The 17,906-nt window shown below is 35.7% G+C and overlaps 1 protein-coding gene across 5 annotated transcripts in view; it reads left to right on the top strand.

The window, feature by feature from the left end:
* The window catches only part of LOC122418197 (alpha-tocopherol transfer protein-like), a 232,972-nt gene that overhangs the window by 184,696 nt on the left and 30,370 nt on the right, over positions 1–17,906 (top strand). Inside the window, exon 6 of one of the 5 annotated variants that reach the window (XM_043432275.1) lies at positions 11,004–11,507. The exons of the other annotated variants lie outside the window; for them this stretch is intronic. Coding sequence (XP_043288210.1) covers positions 11,004–11,165 — 162 coding nt within the window. The 3' untranslated portion in view covers positions 11,166–11,507. Of the gene's footprint in view, positions 1–11,003; positions 11,508–17,906 lie in introns of those variants that run through there. 5 annotated transcript variants of the gene reach the window in all.

Raw genomic sequence — 17,906 nt, 5'->3', positions numbered from 1 at the left:
GATGTCGACTAATTCGCTTACCCCGTTTTAAGCTTGCAATGTCTTCTTTGGCATTGGATGTCAGCTTAATGAGTTTGCCTAATTACATATAAACTGTTATTAAGAGGTGCTCATTTAAGTAAATCTTAATTGATAAACAAAATTTTCCTCTGAGTAAACAGGTATAAAAAACTTTGTATTAATTAATCATAAAATTCACCTATAAACGTCCAAGCCGACGGATGCTGCCCCATTTTGGACTTCAGCACGCTATTGTACGATTCGATGACGTTATTAGTTCTGCGTGAGAGTCGGAACACGCTGAACCCTTGGGGTTTCACTCTCCCCAACCACTGGCGTTCATAGTATCGTAAGAACACTGCCAATTTTCGTTGCAACTGATCTGGCAGAGTGTTTTTGAGGGTGTTATATTCTCCTGGTATCTTCGATGCTGGCAAATATGCAAGGCACATTAATTTTTTTAAAAATACTTTTGCCACCTCATCCTGTCTGATTGCAGGTGTCAAATGCAACGTCCGCACTTTTTTAAGTATCGCCTGAGAAATTATGAGAATAAATTAATTTTATTATGATAATCCTTTCTAAAAAATGACATATTTCGATATATCGAAACGTGAGGCCTCTATTTTTTTATTCACATGGTGTCTTTCATTGCCAACTTATGTTTAATGTTAGAAAGTGACGGTTTGTTGCGGGCAGGAAAACGTCAATCTCACGAAAGGTAATCGTGAACGCGAAACGGGAATCATCAAATAAAGTTGTGGTGGAAAGTTCAATTATTGTGCCTTAAAAGTCAAGATGACAACACCGAATCGTTTTGAAAATGACGACGATGAGGAATATCTCGACGAAGGGGATAACGAAAATGATGATGACGCGTAATGCCCGCGTTGTTGCTAGTATACCTACTGTAAGAAATTAATGAAACATCTGAGGAGTTTATATTTGTTGTTGCGAAATTTCACCTACTCGATCGTAGTGAACGCTGCAACCGGCAATGATCGCGCGAGGAAAAGCACATCTGCAAGCGTTTCTCAGTGCCTGTTCGAAGTCGGTCATTACTACCACTATACCATGGTCACTGAGAACATTGCTTTTGACTTTTTCCAATACAGCGTTGTAGCTGGATTCAGTTTTCTTGGACATCAGAATATACGCTATTGGTAATGCCTGAAAAAATATGCAATGGTGAGATCGTTATGAAGAAATACATAATCATTGATACCACGAATACTTACGTGATCATATTTGATGCCAAGAATCGAGACAAGTTGGTAAACGCCCCTCACCCGCGGCGTCATTTGGAAAGTTCCATCGACGAAAAGGTGCGTAACGTCCGCAAATTCTTTAACGAAGTGCCGATCGTACATCAATAAGTGCACGTTTCCTTCCGCATCTATAATTTTTATCGTGCTAATTTTCCCGACGTCGTACTCCAGAAGTCGATCATTCTCTGGTTTCTCCAACTCATCAGCCATCGATTCCAAAGTTTCTGGTGATGGTGGACAGAAACTTTTTCTCCAGCGCTTTAACGAACTGAGGATTTCGTTGAATGCGGCACCTCAATTTTTACTTCTCTGGGAAACCTGTTGTAACGATAGTAGAAGCATACAAATAACTGAACCAACGGTTTCGACGGTCAATAATTACTATTGTTATTGTTTTTCAATATAAAATGGAATATATAGAAACTTTATAAATACTATTTCATAATACTTATTCAATTCGTAATCAGTAATTGATACATAATAATTTTTCAGCATTATGTTTGACAATTCTCATTTTTTATTCTCACTTTCAATAGAATCTCCTGATTTTTCCAAATTAATTAAAAGTTTAACAAGAGTAAATACGAAACATTTTACCATACTTACAGTACGGCTACCGTTTCGTATACATGTTTCAAGCGCCAAAAATTTCTTTCCAGAGCAGTTTTCAAAGCCTCTTTAAAGTCTGTTATCTGCTCAATTTTTGGATCAACGAAGCAATTTTCAGAGTGATTTTGAATCGATTTTATATCACCGTTAACCAGTCTCTTCGCCGTGCCGAAGCAGAACTTCGTACTACACCGTAGATAACTGTGAAAGATTATTTAAAATTGAAGCAGAACACGATTTTTGGATATATCTAACAAAGCATTTACAACAATAAAAGGTTATAAAGGAAATCCAATACTTAAAAGTTATTTTTCAAAGGCTATAAAGATAACTTTTCCGACCAAAATTCATACTCGATATCAATGACTAATAATGCTTCATATTATATCTTTAAATCGAATCGAATAGAATTGCTTGCTACGCTAATAAGCTTTCCTTTTCTGGATACTGCAAATTCGAGATAGCAATGAATTCGGAAACGTACTAGACAGTTAACAAACGGCGTGCACATTTCACGCTGTTTCAGATATCGTAAGACAATTTGATGTATGGCCGAGAGAAATTTCGTTTGAGAGACGAACGTCCGATCGAGAATATGATCGGGTTGCACATTTACAGTACTGTAAGCGCTCAGTGTACATTCGACTTACACTTAAGCGATCAGATCGCTCAAGAATAACGCTTTTTTCACGTGCTTTTTACGTATAAATTCGAATTTTTGTTACCTCATCATTCTTCCGGTACTGAAAATTTCACCCCCAACCCGTGTTTTCCACCTCTTTGCAGATATTAAATTTTCTTTCATTTCGCTAAAAGATTCTCGTCCCCCAAGAAATGTATAGTTCTCGTGTAATATAGTATAAAAATTTGCAAGTGAAAAATATGAAAATTTCACTTTTTATAACTGTTATTTTTCACCCCTTTGGGGATAGTGAATTTTTTTTTTCGATTAAAAAAATCTTGTATTCTGAAAAATATGAAATTTTCATGTCATATAGCAAAAAAACTTGCTAGTTGAAAATCTAAAAATTTCACCCCCAACCCTTATTTTTCACCCCTTTGCGGGTATTAAATTTTCTTTCATTTCGATAAAAGAGTCTGATCTCCCAAGAAACGTAATGAAATATAGTATAAAAATTTACAACTGAAAAATCTGTACGTTTTATTCTTAACCGTTATTTTTCACCCCTTTGGGGATAGTGAATTTTTTTTTTCGATTAAAAAAATCTTGTATTCTGAAAAACATGAAATTTTCATGTCATATAGCAAAAAAACTTGCTAGTTGAAAATCTAAAAATTTCACCCCCAACCCTTATTCTTTTTCCCTTTGGGGGAATTAAATTTTCTTTCATTTCGATAAAAGAGTCTGGTCTGCCAAGAAATGTATGCTTTTCATGAAATATAGTATAAAAATTTGGAAGAAATTAGAAAATATGGAAGAACAAAGTACTCAGATTTCTCCAGATTGACTTCTTTTACTAACTTCGTAAACTCTTCCGTCTTTGATACGCTGATTGCGTGGAAGATGTACTTTCGCATTACCAGGCGCTGCCATTGCGTAGCACACCACACAACGAAATAATTAAACACTTACTTGTTCGACACGTGATAAAAAAAAATGCGAAAAACTATGGTTTTTACAGCGTCTGATTAACACCAGTCCCACTTTATATACATGTAATACACTATATATACATATTTGAAATGTATATCTACACTGAAGTTATATACACTAAAAGTAATGATAAATCGAGAAATGAACGAACAACGGAATATAATGAAATAATTAATCTGAACAATAGTCTGGAAACGTTTTCAATCAACACACGCTTTCAATAATCAGAGTAGACGAAAGACGAAGCTGACACGACTGTGATGAAACTCAAATAAATGATAATATAACAAGTAATAACGGTGCTTGGCAACGCGCGCATTTTGTTTTTGTGTCGTTTATGCCAGCCATAACACTGCTATTTAACGCTGTTATATAGCATATACAGGGTGTCCCATTTTAATCTTACACCTGACTTTTCTCGGAAAATATTGCTCTGATGAAATATTGTGTGGAACAAAACTTTTAGGGATTGAAGGGGGACGTTTGATAAAAATTGGTTTGTGGATCCAAAATTCAAAATGGCGGCGTTAGAATGGCCGACATGTTTTTTTCGAATGGAAAGATAACTTTTTTTAATCACCAAAAAATTTTTCAGCGTAAAACCAACAACTTTTGTTGGAAAAATTTGTTATTAAGTTGATATTTTTTAAGTGAGAACATCATTTTCAACTATTTTAGAGGTATCCAGGATGCACCGCGAAGAGATCTTTAACGTACCAAGTGCAAGTGCGTTTGCGTGTGCGTCTGCATATGCGTGCATACGTGGAGGTGCATGTGTGTGTGTTTTTTATTTTCATTTTATTTTTCAACTTTTTTTAAAAAGAGGGGCATGTAATGCCTTTATGCCCATAGGTACGAGCTCACAAGGATTAGGTCTCTGCGGTTCGTCACTACCGCAGTATTTTCGGACTCCAAACCCTCCTTGTGAGTGTACTCTGATCCCTCCCTAGAGATGTTCAAAGATCCCTCCATTCATGTTTGAACATGCCTGAACTCTTCTCTCAAAACCATCAACTGTGCGTAGGAGAACATCTCTCGGGATCGCACGGCAGGCAGCTCTTATCCGCTACTTCATGTTCTCTCGTGTTCTTGGAGCTTGACGGTAGACAGCGTCTTTTAAGTACCCCCACAAAAAGAAATCAGGAGACGTAAGATCTGGTGACCTTGGAGGCCAATTTACAGGACTGTCTCGACCAATCCACCGTTGACCAAATGTTGTATCCAGATGATTTTGAACAACATGAGCCCAGTGAGCGGGTGCACCGTCTTGCTGAAACCACATCTGTTGACGTGTTTCCAAATCCAGATCTTCTAGCAAAAGAGGCAGTTCATTTTGTAGAAAATCAAGGTAACGGACAGAGTTCACATTTCCCTCGAAAAAATGGGGACCTATTAATTGCCCGTTCACAATACCACACCATACGTTCAAACTCCATCGATGCTGGTGATCGATCTGTCTCAACCAATGTGGATTCTGATCAGACCAATACCGAAATTTCCATCGGTTCACTTGACCACGGTTGTTGAAAGTGGATTCATCACTGAACATAACGTATCGAAAAAAGTCCCTGGATCGCTCGATTTGTCTCAACGCCCACCGACAAAACGCCACCCTTCGCAACGGATCTGGATTAGGAGTGTCTTGGTGGAATTGTAGTCGGTACGGGTGAAGTTTCGCACCTCTCAATACACGGTGCACTGTCGATTTGGGAAACCCCAGTCGTTTCGAGATCACTTTGGCACTCAAATGAGGATCAATTGCTATCATGGCTAAAATAGCCATGTTTCGGGCTTCATGCATCCACCAAAATTATTGACGTTTGGGAAATGTCGACGGTGGCGGATCATCCGACCTGCCCTCGCTCGCTGCTCAAGGGTTCGGATTGTCTGCCGTGATGGGTGACGACGATCAGGATATTCACGTCGATACAAATTTTCAGCTCGGAAGTAATTGCCCCGACACCTCACTAAAATAAGGAGCATATCAACGATTTCGTTGGGACTGAAATCAGCCATTGTTGCTAATTTTCAGAATTTTCCTCTAATTTAAGAACTTTTAAAAATTTCGAAAATCAAGAATTTTTCTCTGATTTCAGAACCTTTACAAATTTTCGATTTCGTCTCTTGCTAATGGCTGCGGAGTCAGAAGATAAACGTTTCAATTAATTTTTCATCCGTGGGCAATCACAATGACTTCTAAAATAAAAAATTCTTCTCTGATTTACAACTCAAAAGTAGGCGTAAGTCTCGCTTACGTGAACTTATCTTTAAGCGTAAGCCTCGCTTGCGTGTACTTATCTTTAAGCGTAAGCCTCGCTTACGATTAAAGGTAAGTTCACTTTGTAAGAGATTAAAGAAAACATCATTGGTAGTACTAACGTAGTCTGACTTTGCGTAGTTCTCTTACTTTAGAGTTTTAAATCAGAGAAGAATTTTTTATTTTAGAAGTCATTGTGATCGCCCACGGATGAAAAATTGTTTGAAACGTTTATTTTCTGACTCCGCAGCCATTAGCAAGAGACGAAATCGAAAATTTGTAAAGGTTCTTAAATCAGAGAAAAATTCTTGATTCTCGAAATTTTTAAAAGTTCTTTAATTAGAGGAAAATTCTGAAAATTAGCAACAATGGCTGATTTCAGTCCCAACGAAATCGTTGATATGCTCCTTACATGCAAACGCACTTGCACTTGGTACGTTAAAGATCTCTTCGCGGTACATCCTGGATACCTCTAAAATAGTTGAAAATGATGTTCTTACTTGAAAAATATGAACTTAATCAAAAAATTTTTCTACAAAAGGTTTTGGTTTTGCGCTGACAAATTTTTTGGTGATGAAAAAAAGTTATGTTTCCATTCGAAAAAAACATGTCGGCCATTCTAACGCCGCCATTTTGAATTTCGGATCCACAAACCAATTTTTATCATACGTCCCCCTTCAACCCCTAAAAGTTTTGTTCCACACAATATTTGATCCGAGCAATATTTTCCGAGAAAAGTCAGGTGTAAGATTAAAATGGGACATCCTGTATATCCCAAGCTATATAGTTATATAGCTTGGTTCTTCTAGTGTGTAGTATTCTAAATTCGTCGATGTTGACTCATTTATAAATTTCTAAACTAAAAATCAGATTTTTTATCAACAAACAAACTGAAAAATCTCAAAAATATGGTCTATACCGTTTTGCATTTCTCATGATAGAAAATCGCAACAGCTTTTTGTACCGTGTAATCAAGTAAACAGTTTAGAATACGAAATAGCAGCACGGTTGTAATGATGTCGCAGAACACTCTTCGTTTGTCGCCACTCATCCTCACAGACCTTACACGTGCCACGCTAATTTTTTTTTTTATTACCTATACCTGTTCACTTACTAATCGAAAGAATCTGGACAGAAAGTTCTACGCATAGGAAATATTTTATCCTTCTAGAAAGAGTAACTCGTCAGTCGAATAGCAAAGTTATTTCAAAAGTTTTTTCTCAAGTACATTTTTATTTATGAATATACTGATCATATTTACGCGATTTTTTGCTCATTCAATAATTCAATAACTCATTTTCAACTATAAAATCTCAATTTGAAATCTGAACGTGAGTGAAAAAAACCTTTGGATGTTTATCCATCAATGTTTTAGATAAAGTTAAATGTAAAATGGTCAACGATCTCAGTTCAAGTAATGTGTTTTCATCTTCGAAACTTTGCAATAAGTGCATAGCAAAGAATTGAGCTATAAGAGCATCATGAAAATCAACGAATATTTTTTGTTAAAACGAAAAACACTGGAAAGTTTATTTTCAAAATTATTAGACCGATCGGGATAACCCGGAAGACTAATTTCGAACTTGATAATTTTTTTCGCACACGTCAGTGAGGCTATGAAAAAGTTACTGAAAGAATTTTGAGGACGCTCTTTACAATGAAAGCATTAAAATTTGGCTAAAACCCTTTTTTTTAATGAAGTTTTTGCAAATTACATTAAAAAAATAGCAATTTTTGAGGTACGTTTTTTTATCAAATTCATAAGTCGGGAGCCTTATTATATTATTTTTCGATAATAAAGTGCATAAATCGTATCCTCGATGTTTGTACTTTCAAAGTGTGTGGTTGGTTTTTTTCCCTAGGCTTATCATTCCAAATAAACGATAAAATTCATGAAATAAAATGTTTAATTTTCGGGGTATTCAAATATTGTGATGATAATGAGAGTGTTTTAAACTTGATATATAAATTACACATGAGATTCAAGGTTTCTTGGGTCGCTGATCGCAAATTTGTAATTAGTTTTGCAGAATAAATTTGTTAAAACAATTTGTTTAAACTGTTTTTGATTGGGAATCAAAATTTCACAAAATTGTTTCCAGAATCGTGATCTACGCCGAAAAGTACGTCAGCAAAACATAGTAATAAATTGTTTAAACAAATTGTGAACAAATGACAACGAACGAAAATTTTTCAAAATGATTGATTATGAGAAATAACTTATTGGTAATATGTTGCCACGATTTGTTTGTTATTTGTTATTTGAATGTTGTTGTTAGTTGTTATTTGAATTGTTTAAACAATTTATTTAAAGACAGTATGATGATAAATTGAAATTTTTCAAAATTCATTCCAGACTTATGATCTACGCGGGAAAATATATCAGAAACATAGTGAAATAATTTTTTCACAAAATTCAATCAAACAAAATTTTAAATAAAAAAAATTCAACAACTTGATTTTTTTTTGGATTTGTTTGTAAGTTTTGAAACAATTTTGAAAAATTTCAATTCATCATCATACTTGCTTTAAACAAATTGTTTAAACAATTGAAATAATTTGTTTAATCAAATAATGACAACACATAACCAATAAGTTATTTCCCGAAATCAATAATTTTGAAAAATTTTGATTCCCAATCAAAAAATAGTTTAGACAAATTGTTTGAACACACTTATTTTGTTTGTTCTTACAAAATTCTTACAAAACCAACTGAGAATCGCAACTGGGACACTTTTAGTAATGAATGTCGTTAACGTAACGCAGTATACATTTCCGTTCATATTCCAATATCTGATCAACTACACCCTCACGGATCGAACGGATATTGTATAAATCCATTTGATTTATTTATTGGATTTATTTATTTTGTTCTTATTGGATTCAAAGAAATGTTGTAGTTGTAAGGATAAAAAACATTAACATGTAATTATAAAATAGTGGGGCACACTTTTATGAGGTTCGTAAACCTCGCCGTTTAGTATCATTTCCACGCTTCAACAAAAATTTTGTGTTTACCTTATATACTTAACCTCAAAAAAAGTTTCACTCGTAAAAAACCGATTCTGAAAACCGAATGGTAATCGCACCCGAGATTATTTTAGTATCCACTGCCACTGTCACTTCACATGGTTTCGAAGATTCTTCCAGTAATATTCTAATATTTGATCAACAATTATATTCTGTATACATCGAATACTCGATTATTTTATCTTCTTTTTTTACGTCCATTGGATTAAAAGTAATGAAGGAAATATAAATATGTAGGGTTTATTACCATTACACTCATGAGTGTGACATTTTAACAAACATTTTCGATTAAATCTATAATATTTCAAATGCGATAGATTTGTTTGTCAAGGTTCCGTTGTGTTTCTTTTTGTAAAATTAAAAAATTAATATTGCGGTTTTAGACATGAAAGACATATTGATAAGTGTTGTTTGTAATTAAAATTTTTGCGTTATTTGTTATCATTGTAAATCACAATGATGTCGTTATAAAATTGAGGTCAAGTCATAGACGGAGAAAAAACTTGTTGAAAATTTGAAAAAAAAGCTTTCGTTAATGTTTTTGAAGCTGCAAGAAAAACGTTTCCAAATTATTACGAGTCATTAGAAATTTATGCCAATGAATAACAGTCTAAAAGAATGTTTCTTTAATTTGTACTTCAAACAAGAAAAAAGGCCAAGCCATTAGAAGCTCTGTATAGTTCATAAAAATGTCGTGAGGCCTATAGATAAATACATTAACGATATAGTTTTGATGTGCATTTCCAAAAATGCCTACGAATACATATGTATATAAAGGTTTTTCGAAAAAAATCATTACTGTTTTTCCGGGCTCGCTAAGCATTTTTCTATATGTGCATATATAGATATACAGAATGCCTGTTCGCTATTTTGATCGTTCGCTGTTTCGACACCCACCCCATTTTTCTTCATATTATGCTAAAAAATGAAGCGAGCTAAAAGAACAGCTGGGAATAAAATTACTTGGCTCCATTAGATGCTCTGGCTTTCCATAAGAATAAGTGTAAAAAAAACTTCAGAGCATATTCTTGCATATTATGCGTAAATCACGGATATGCTACTATTGTATTTTCGTAGAGAATAAAATTTCCTACTACTCCTTAAACTTTTCGGAATCACTGAAACATATTGACCTCTATTCGCTCACACAAATTCGATCCAATTTTCTCTAAATTAATTTAATTTCATAATTTGTTTGAACAAATAGTGGAACTAAATAGTTTGTTCAATAAATTATGTCACGTCATTAATAGAAACATGGTTCAGTTATAATGCTGCCATTTAAACGTGTTAAGCTTACTAGGTTGTCGTCTTCATTTGTAAGTTTTCGGAATTTTGAGCCTTCTGGATATTCTTAATCGTAATCTTGTACTATCCAAACTTTAATTTTCGCAAACTGGATAATGAGAAAATATGATTTTAAGAGTTTTAATCTCACGTGAACTTGGAATACTTTCATTCTGATGTAGGGTCATCTTCTGTAAAAAAAAAAATTCGGAATTTCGGAGCATCGTTGTTATTACATATTCGAAGTTTTTATAAGCCGTAGAATTGGACATTCGTATAAAACGGTGATCTGCTTTATACTTATTTCTGGAAAATTAATGCGTGGTTTGTTACTTGGATTTTTTTTCTACGGCCTACTTGTACCGTTCTACATTATTGACAATCGACTCTGTGAACTTTTGCTCGCATGGTCTTTATTAAATTTATAGTTTCGGAATTTTTTGTATTCGGTAATTTGAGCCATCGAAGCATTAATAGTTCGGAATTTAAACCCCGCCCCTCCAGCCTCGGTCGTCAATATACATACAGACCATATCTCATACACGCAAAGCCACGCACGCACGCGCGCACACACACACACACACACACACACACACACGCGCGCGCACGCACGCACCACTCAGTCTCGCTCTGGTCGACTATATACACTGTGACGTGGCAATTCTGCTCGTCACTTAAAAATGTATAATTCCTCAAACATGGCTCAGGGGAAGGCGTTTTTCGACGTTGTCAGAATTCCTCTCGAACGAATACTCCTCAAAAGTCTCAAGCGATAAAGAAACCAAAAATTATGAATTTTATTTTTTATATATTTTTTTTTTGTTTCACATTTAAACATTTTATGGGCGAGCGACGAATTTCGTAAAATCAAGGAAGAAGCGAGAGCAGAGAAATTGGGCAGTTCAAATATAGAAGATCGTCCGTCATTTCATCGTAGATCTCGTTGGTCATCGAGTACGAGATTCAAAACATCGAGCGGTGGGACGCTAACTCAAAGCCCTCACCCCGAACCGTCGAACTCGCGGTGCGTCTACCAGCACCGAGATCCAACGTCGATATTGTCAACAACGAATTCTCGAACGTCGACAATTTGAAATAATGAGGGCGAAATTATTCGCGAAGATTCTCGAAGAACCCGTTAACAGCTCGATCAAACGAGGAGGCTAAGGGTGGGTGGTGAGGTCCCATACTACCGCGTTATAGAAATTTCGAACCGATCTTGGGACTCGAAATCCGGACCACAACGAGGAAGGATGCATTCTCTTGAGCCTCATCTTTTGCTTTCGAGAAGTCAACGCCCCGAAGTCGATTTGTAATCTCGAAGATAATTGCCGGAGTTACAATTTCTGAAACTATTGCGGTGAGCCGTTGTCTCGTTCATAATTTTGTCTCGTTTTGTATTATTTTGCGCGCAAATTAAAATCGGTGAAATATCGGAAAATTGAACGATATCGAATGGTTATTTTGTCGCACGAGTGAAGTGAATTCTAACGTCCTTTTTGATTTATTTAGTCATCAATAGTAAATTTCTTATCGTTGCGGAATTAATAGAATTGCCGAGAGGCATTCGTTAAATTAAAGATTTACATCCGGATCAGAGTCCTAGGTTAAGTATTATCGTAATTTCGTGTTCTGTCACCGAGAACCAGTGTATCGTAATCTCGTAGGCTACGCCTTACTTTCGTATCGTAACTTGTATCGTTTGCATTATATCCGAGAACAGATGTTCAACAGAAGTGACAGTTGTTAATCAAATATTATATTGACTAAATTACCAACTGAGATATTTGGGAAATTTTTAATATTATCTTTGTCTCTTATTTTGTTTTCTAATAAATTGTATTTGTAATCCCAGCTCTGCATTCCCGTAATTATTTTCCTCTAGAAGGCTCACGCCCCTCTACCGAGAATATCGAAAGCTAATCTGGTCAATTCTCGAGCCTATTTCTTTGGTTAAAATTAATAAAAATTTGTCGAGGAGAAAGCCTCGGCTGGCGCCCAATAACAAGGGAATTGGGATAATTTATCGCTTATCTGGGAAAAAGCGTTACAGCACTTACGCCAATAGATTGCTTTTCGTCGCGTATCTTCGAATTTTCTTGCGATCGAGAACTCATGTAGGGAATTACTTGATGTCAATTATTTTTTACCTGATACCGGTTACTGAACCTAAGATACCGGTTATTTTGGCGTTGATTACCTTTTACCTACAATGCCAGAGCATTGATCGTCGATTACCTACGACACCCGCGAAATTGCGACGCGATTACCTATTACCTTAATTACCTGACGAATTCGAATAAGCCGCATATGGAATACCGTATTACCGTTCGATGAATAGGGGCTATGCGATTTTAGCGAACTATAAATTTTCTCTCCTTTCAAACTCTTATTTTATATAAATTCACGTATCGCAATTATTTATCTTTTCCTGTAATTTTTATTTATTTGACGAACTTCTGAATAAATTGTTAATCTTTTCTGAATCTTCTGTCGGTGTCGATTATTTTCTTTGCGTTGCGAATTGCTACTTTTCCCCAAGGATCCCCCCCTCTACCTTTTAGTATCTCAGATGAGCTGAGTAGCCGGATCGTCCTCGGTCACTCGTTTCCCTCGTACACTTTCGTTTATAATTTTTCGCTGTGTTACCATCCTGAGAATAAACGAGAATCAAGTCGATTCGTTCAGCGGTACTTCGTATCTGATGCCCAGTCTGTTCTCGTCGCCGGAAAGTCGTCCGAAAGGAGGCGGCTGAGCCGAGAAGGGACAGATCGTACCTTCCCGGGAAAATCTTGTTACAATATATAATTAAACAGAACAAAAAAAAGAATCATATAAATTGTAAATAAAACTGTCGTCCACGACTTCGACCACCGCGATCACCTCGCTATTTACCCTGATGGCGACTAGCGATGATTTGCCCCATGTGTTCGTTCAAACGCGCAATGAAGTCGATTTTTTTAGCCACGTAATCCCGCCATCCCGCTCGTGTACCTCGTTCTGTAATGAAATATGCAAAACTTTATAATAAACTGGCACCTTAACGACTTGACGGTTTTTCAATTATTATTAATATTTCCACTTACTTTTTCTCTGGTCCTCGCCAGCTTATTGCAGCCGATGTTGCTGCTGGCGCCGCTCGCCATTATCTGACACTCGTGATCCACGTCCATTCCAGCCGTTCATTTTCTTTCCCTGTAATTAAACGAATTTCAAAATTAATATGATCACTAAAATAAATGAATCACTCATTTAAGGTAATTCTATCGCTTCAGTCTAGTCATACCACTGCTAATAGTTAAGACTTACAGTAATTAATATTATTGACTTATGGAAAAAAATTATTTCTTATAAGTTAAATTTTCCATATGTAATCCTTTAAATGAATGTTCGTATTGAATTATAAAAATTAAAAAAAAAGTTAGTCCAACGATTCGCGTAGTATCCCCAAGTTTACGTTTGGCAACACCGGTTCTCTCCATCTTTTTCTACTCGACCACTCGTGAGTGTTTAACCTCTTTTCTGCTGATCTGTCAAATTGAGGTTAGGACTACTCTCAGCTGATGCCTTACTGTCATGTCTCTTTATCATAGCGAGTCGTAGGAAATCCAATGCCGGAAGTTCAAATTAAACTTAATATTTCGTAAAAAATAGGCCGATAAGGGCAACTTTTTTTGGGAGTATTAGATTACTACAAGTGTTAAGTATATGAATTGCAGTTTTTTTCCGGAATTTTATGGATTTCTAGGCAAATATACCCTTTTGTAGCAACCGGAAGTTAGATTTTTGTATATGTTGTTTTGAAATTCCTTTACGAAAACCACCAATTTTAATAATTAATTTCTCTGAAATTAGGTCGATAACCGACCCTGAAATTTGACACAGCCCTTTATTAAAGGTTTAAGTACAGCATAAATTTTTTTTTTTTTAAATCTTATGAACTAAGCCTGGCGATAGAATTACCTTAACAGAAATTCAACAAACGCTACTTACTTCGATACGTCTGTTGATGGCGGAGAGTAGAATAAAAATGAAACGTAGGAGTATAACCCTTTAAGATGGGGGTGTGAGTTCGAAAATTCATTCTCATCGGGTGGCATTTTTAATATCGAGCGTTACCGTTACGTTTATCTAAACAATTGAGATAAACATTAAATGAAAGTCGTTTACATGAATTGTTTACATTAAAACAGTAATAGTTAGAGTCAAATAATAATCTAGATAAACGTTACGAATTAAGTAAAAGTCGTTTTAGATAAACAAAACTCATTTTGTGAGATGTTGCTTCTCTTACAAGGTTGTTCGAAAATCGAGATAAATATAACACATTAAGGTTGACCTTTCGCAAACTTCATTATTAGATACAAACGTGATATGTTTTTATTTCATAGTTAAAGTGCACAAGAAAATGCCTGCAAAATTGTTGAGCGCATCATCGACTAGTTATAACAATAAATAATCGATAAAATTTCGAAATTTAATGCACAGCTTATAAAGACCGCGCTCCAACAGTAGTCCAGTCACCTTAGGCCATATTTTACGAAGTTCTATTCAAGAGACCTAGAGGTTAGCCAATTTTTTTATAGGTTGTTTGGACCTACAGGAATATAGCCCTGAGTTTTCGAACAAATCCGACTTGCACTTTTGCAATAAAAAATTATTGAAAAAAAAAAATCGATTATTTTGAGTTGGTGCTCAGGGAACGCATCTGATCGAAAAACTTAACACATGAAAGTTGTTCGGCATAACGTCCTCTATAAAAAAGGTCTCATACAAAAATGCGCTATCATTGTTAATTAAGCAGTTAATTGCAAATAAAGACAAAAAATGACAACTTTGTTTTTGCTGCTACAATCGTTTGTTTGTAGAGTAATCGGTTTAAAATTCATACAAGATGTAGGGAATTCAATGCCCAAGAGAATGGTGGCAGATTTATTAACCTGTGAGATATAGTTTAGCAACAATTTGCGATCTTCGAAAAAACTTTGACATCTCATAGAATTTGGCGATGAAGGCCTACAGTGTAGAAAAAAATCGAGGAGCTTCGTGTCACCGTGCACAAACTTTTTGGAAAAAATAAATCGTTTTTGTTGATAATAAATAGTGTTTTTTGACGTTTTAAAAATTTTGCTTATAAACAAATAGCAATTCTGGACAAAGTTACAAAGATATTCGGAAAAATCTTGGACCATTCGATGCGTTTTTGGAAAACGAACAATTTAAAAAAAAAAGTCGCAATATCTCTATTACAGACCGAGATATGAATATTTTTATATTTTTGCAAATATCTGTTGTTGATATTGAGATTTTTGCAAAAATCAAATTCGATAGCCCTCCGTAGGGTTCCGGCTATGAGATTCGATAAAATACTGACCTCCAACAGGGATTTTGTCATCACGGTTATCCGTGTAATCTACTCGACGGCGCGCGGCCGAGAGCGCTGTGACGGCCGCTCGCCCGGGCGCGTCAGTGGGGGTACCCCCTCGCGCTCCGCAGCCCCGCTCGAGCGACTTAGTTAACAAATTTGATAATTCCCTTTAGAATGGTCGTAGAACGATGTATTTTTTTTTATTTTGCGTGATTTTTTCTCGCGAACACGATGGTACCATTAAAAATCATGTCCGTCCCATAGGAGAGCCGCCACGATCGATTTTAAAAATTCCACATATAACCATGCTTTAAATTCAATTTACCGTTAATGGGATAGGGTATCATGAATAAATATTTTCTTCAACATTGTTTCATTCATTACAATTCGTTTATTTATGTGAATGAAAAAAAATTAAGAAAGAATAGTTGTTCACATCGTTTTGATTTTTTTCTCGTCAGGTTCATACTCATCGTCGCTATTGGATACTTTTACATTTATTGGCACCGTTACAACGGGCAAGTCAATTTCTATTTGATCGTCGATCGCTTCTTCATAATAGAAATTTTCTTCTCCATCCTCATCATCGCTTAATATTATTTCGTGTTCGGCAGTATTCGCACAACTCATGCCGTTACATTTTTTACATAGTACCGTATATTTTAATCCTAATTTCCTGCACGTACAATAAGATGTACAGCCACTCTTATCGCACGAGCAAGAAATGATTTCCAACAAATTCGACGGCATGGGATCTTTCCTACATGTGATTGGTTCTAAAATATGTCTAGTTTTTTTCCACCCCCACTGCATCGGGTCCTTTGAACATTCGCCTTGCCATTGGCAAACTTGTAGAAATGTGCGAAGCGAATGTTCATTACAAGCCTGAGCAGTTGGGGGAAGAGAACTTAAATTGAATGTATTTTTAAGACTCGATTTTGTAAAACACATATATTGGAATTCCTGATAATTCGTAAGATCACCATTACGCGCTCCGTACATAGCCATCATTATACTCTGACCAGCTGCTTGAATAGTGCTGAATTGAATTTAAAGCATGGTTATATGTGGAATTTTTAAAATCGATCGTGGCGGCTCTCCTATGGGACGAACATGATTTTTAATGGTACTATCGTGTTCGCGAGAAAAAATCACGCAAAATAAAAAAAAATACATCGTTCTACGACCATTCTAAGGGGAATTATCAAATTTGTTAACTAAGTCGCTCGAGCGGGGCTGCGGAGCGCGAGGGGGTACCCCCACTGCCGCGCCCGGGCGAGCGGCCGTCACAGCGCTCTCGGCCGCGCGCCGTCGAGTAGATTACACGGATAACCGTGATGACAAAATCCCTGTTGGAGGTCAGTATTTTATCGAATCTCATAGCCGGAACCCTACGGAGGGCTATCGAATTTGATTTTTGCAAAAATCTCAATATCAACAACAGATATTTGCAAAAATATAAAAATATTCATATCTCGGTCTGTAATAGAGATATTGCGACTTTTTTTTTTAAATTGTTCGTTTTCCAAAAACGCATCGAATGGTCCAAGATTTTTCCGAATATCTTTGTAACTTTGTCCAGAATTGCTATTTGTTTATAAGCAAAATTTTTAAAACGTCAAAAAACACTATTTATTATCAACAAAAACGATTTATTTTTTCCAAAAAGTTTGTGCACGGTGACACGAAGCTCCTCGATTTTTTTCTACACTGTAGGCCTTCATCGCCAAATTCTATGAGATGTCAAAGTTTTTTCGAAGATCGCAAATTGTTGCTAAACTATATCTCACAGGTTAATAAATCTGCCACCATTCTCTTGGGCATTGAATTCCCTACATCTTGTATGAATTTCAAACCGATTACTCTACAAACAAACGATTGTAGCAGCAAAAACAAAGTTGTCATTTTTTGTCTTTATTTGCAATTAACTGCTTAATTAACAATGATAGCGCATTTTTGTATGAGACCTTTTTTATAGAGGACGTTATGCCGAACAACTTTCATGTGTTAAGTTTTTCGATCAGATGCGTTCCCTGAGCACCAACTCAAAATAATCGATTTTTTTTTTTTCAATAATTTTTTATTGCAAAAGTGCAAGTCGGATTTGTTCGAAAACTCAGGGCTATATTCCTGTAGGTCCAAACAACCTATAAAAAAATTGGCTAACCTCTAGGTCTCTTGAATAGAACTTATGCTAAGGTGACTGGACTACAGAGACTTGAGCCATGAATAACTAATTTTTCCGATTAGATATGTTTTAAAAAAGAATTCTTAAATGTTAAAAAAATGATCCGGATCATTTTTAAATTAAAAAAAAACGGAGTTTGCCGGACGAATAAAATAAAAATCTTCAATTTAGTCGAGTAATTACGTGGTGTGTCATCGTCTTCTACTACTACCGCTCTGGCTGCGTAAAGGTGGCAACACTGCATAACCTCGAATAACATGGTACGGATTCGAATATGTGAACTA

This window comes from Venturia canescens, chromosome 11 (genome assembly GCF_019457755.1).
Source record: "Venturia canescens isolate UGA chromosome 11, ASM1945775v1, whole genome shotgun sequence".
Classification (NCBI taxonomy): domain Eukaryota; kingdom Metazoa; phylum Arthropoda; class Insecta; order Hymenoptera; family Ichneumonidae; genus Venturia; species Venturia canescens.
This window is presented reverse-complemented; position numbering and strand designations above follow the sequence as displayed.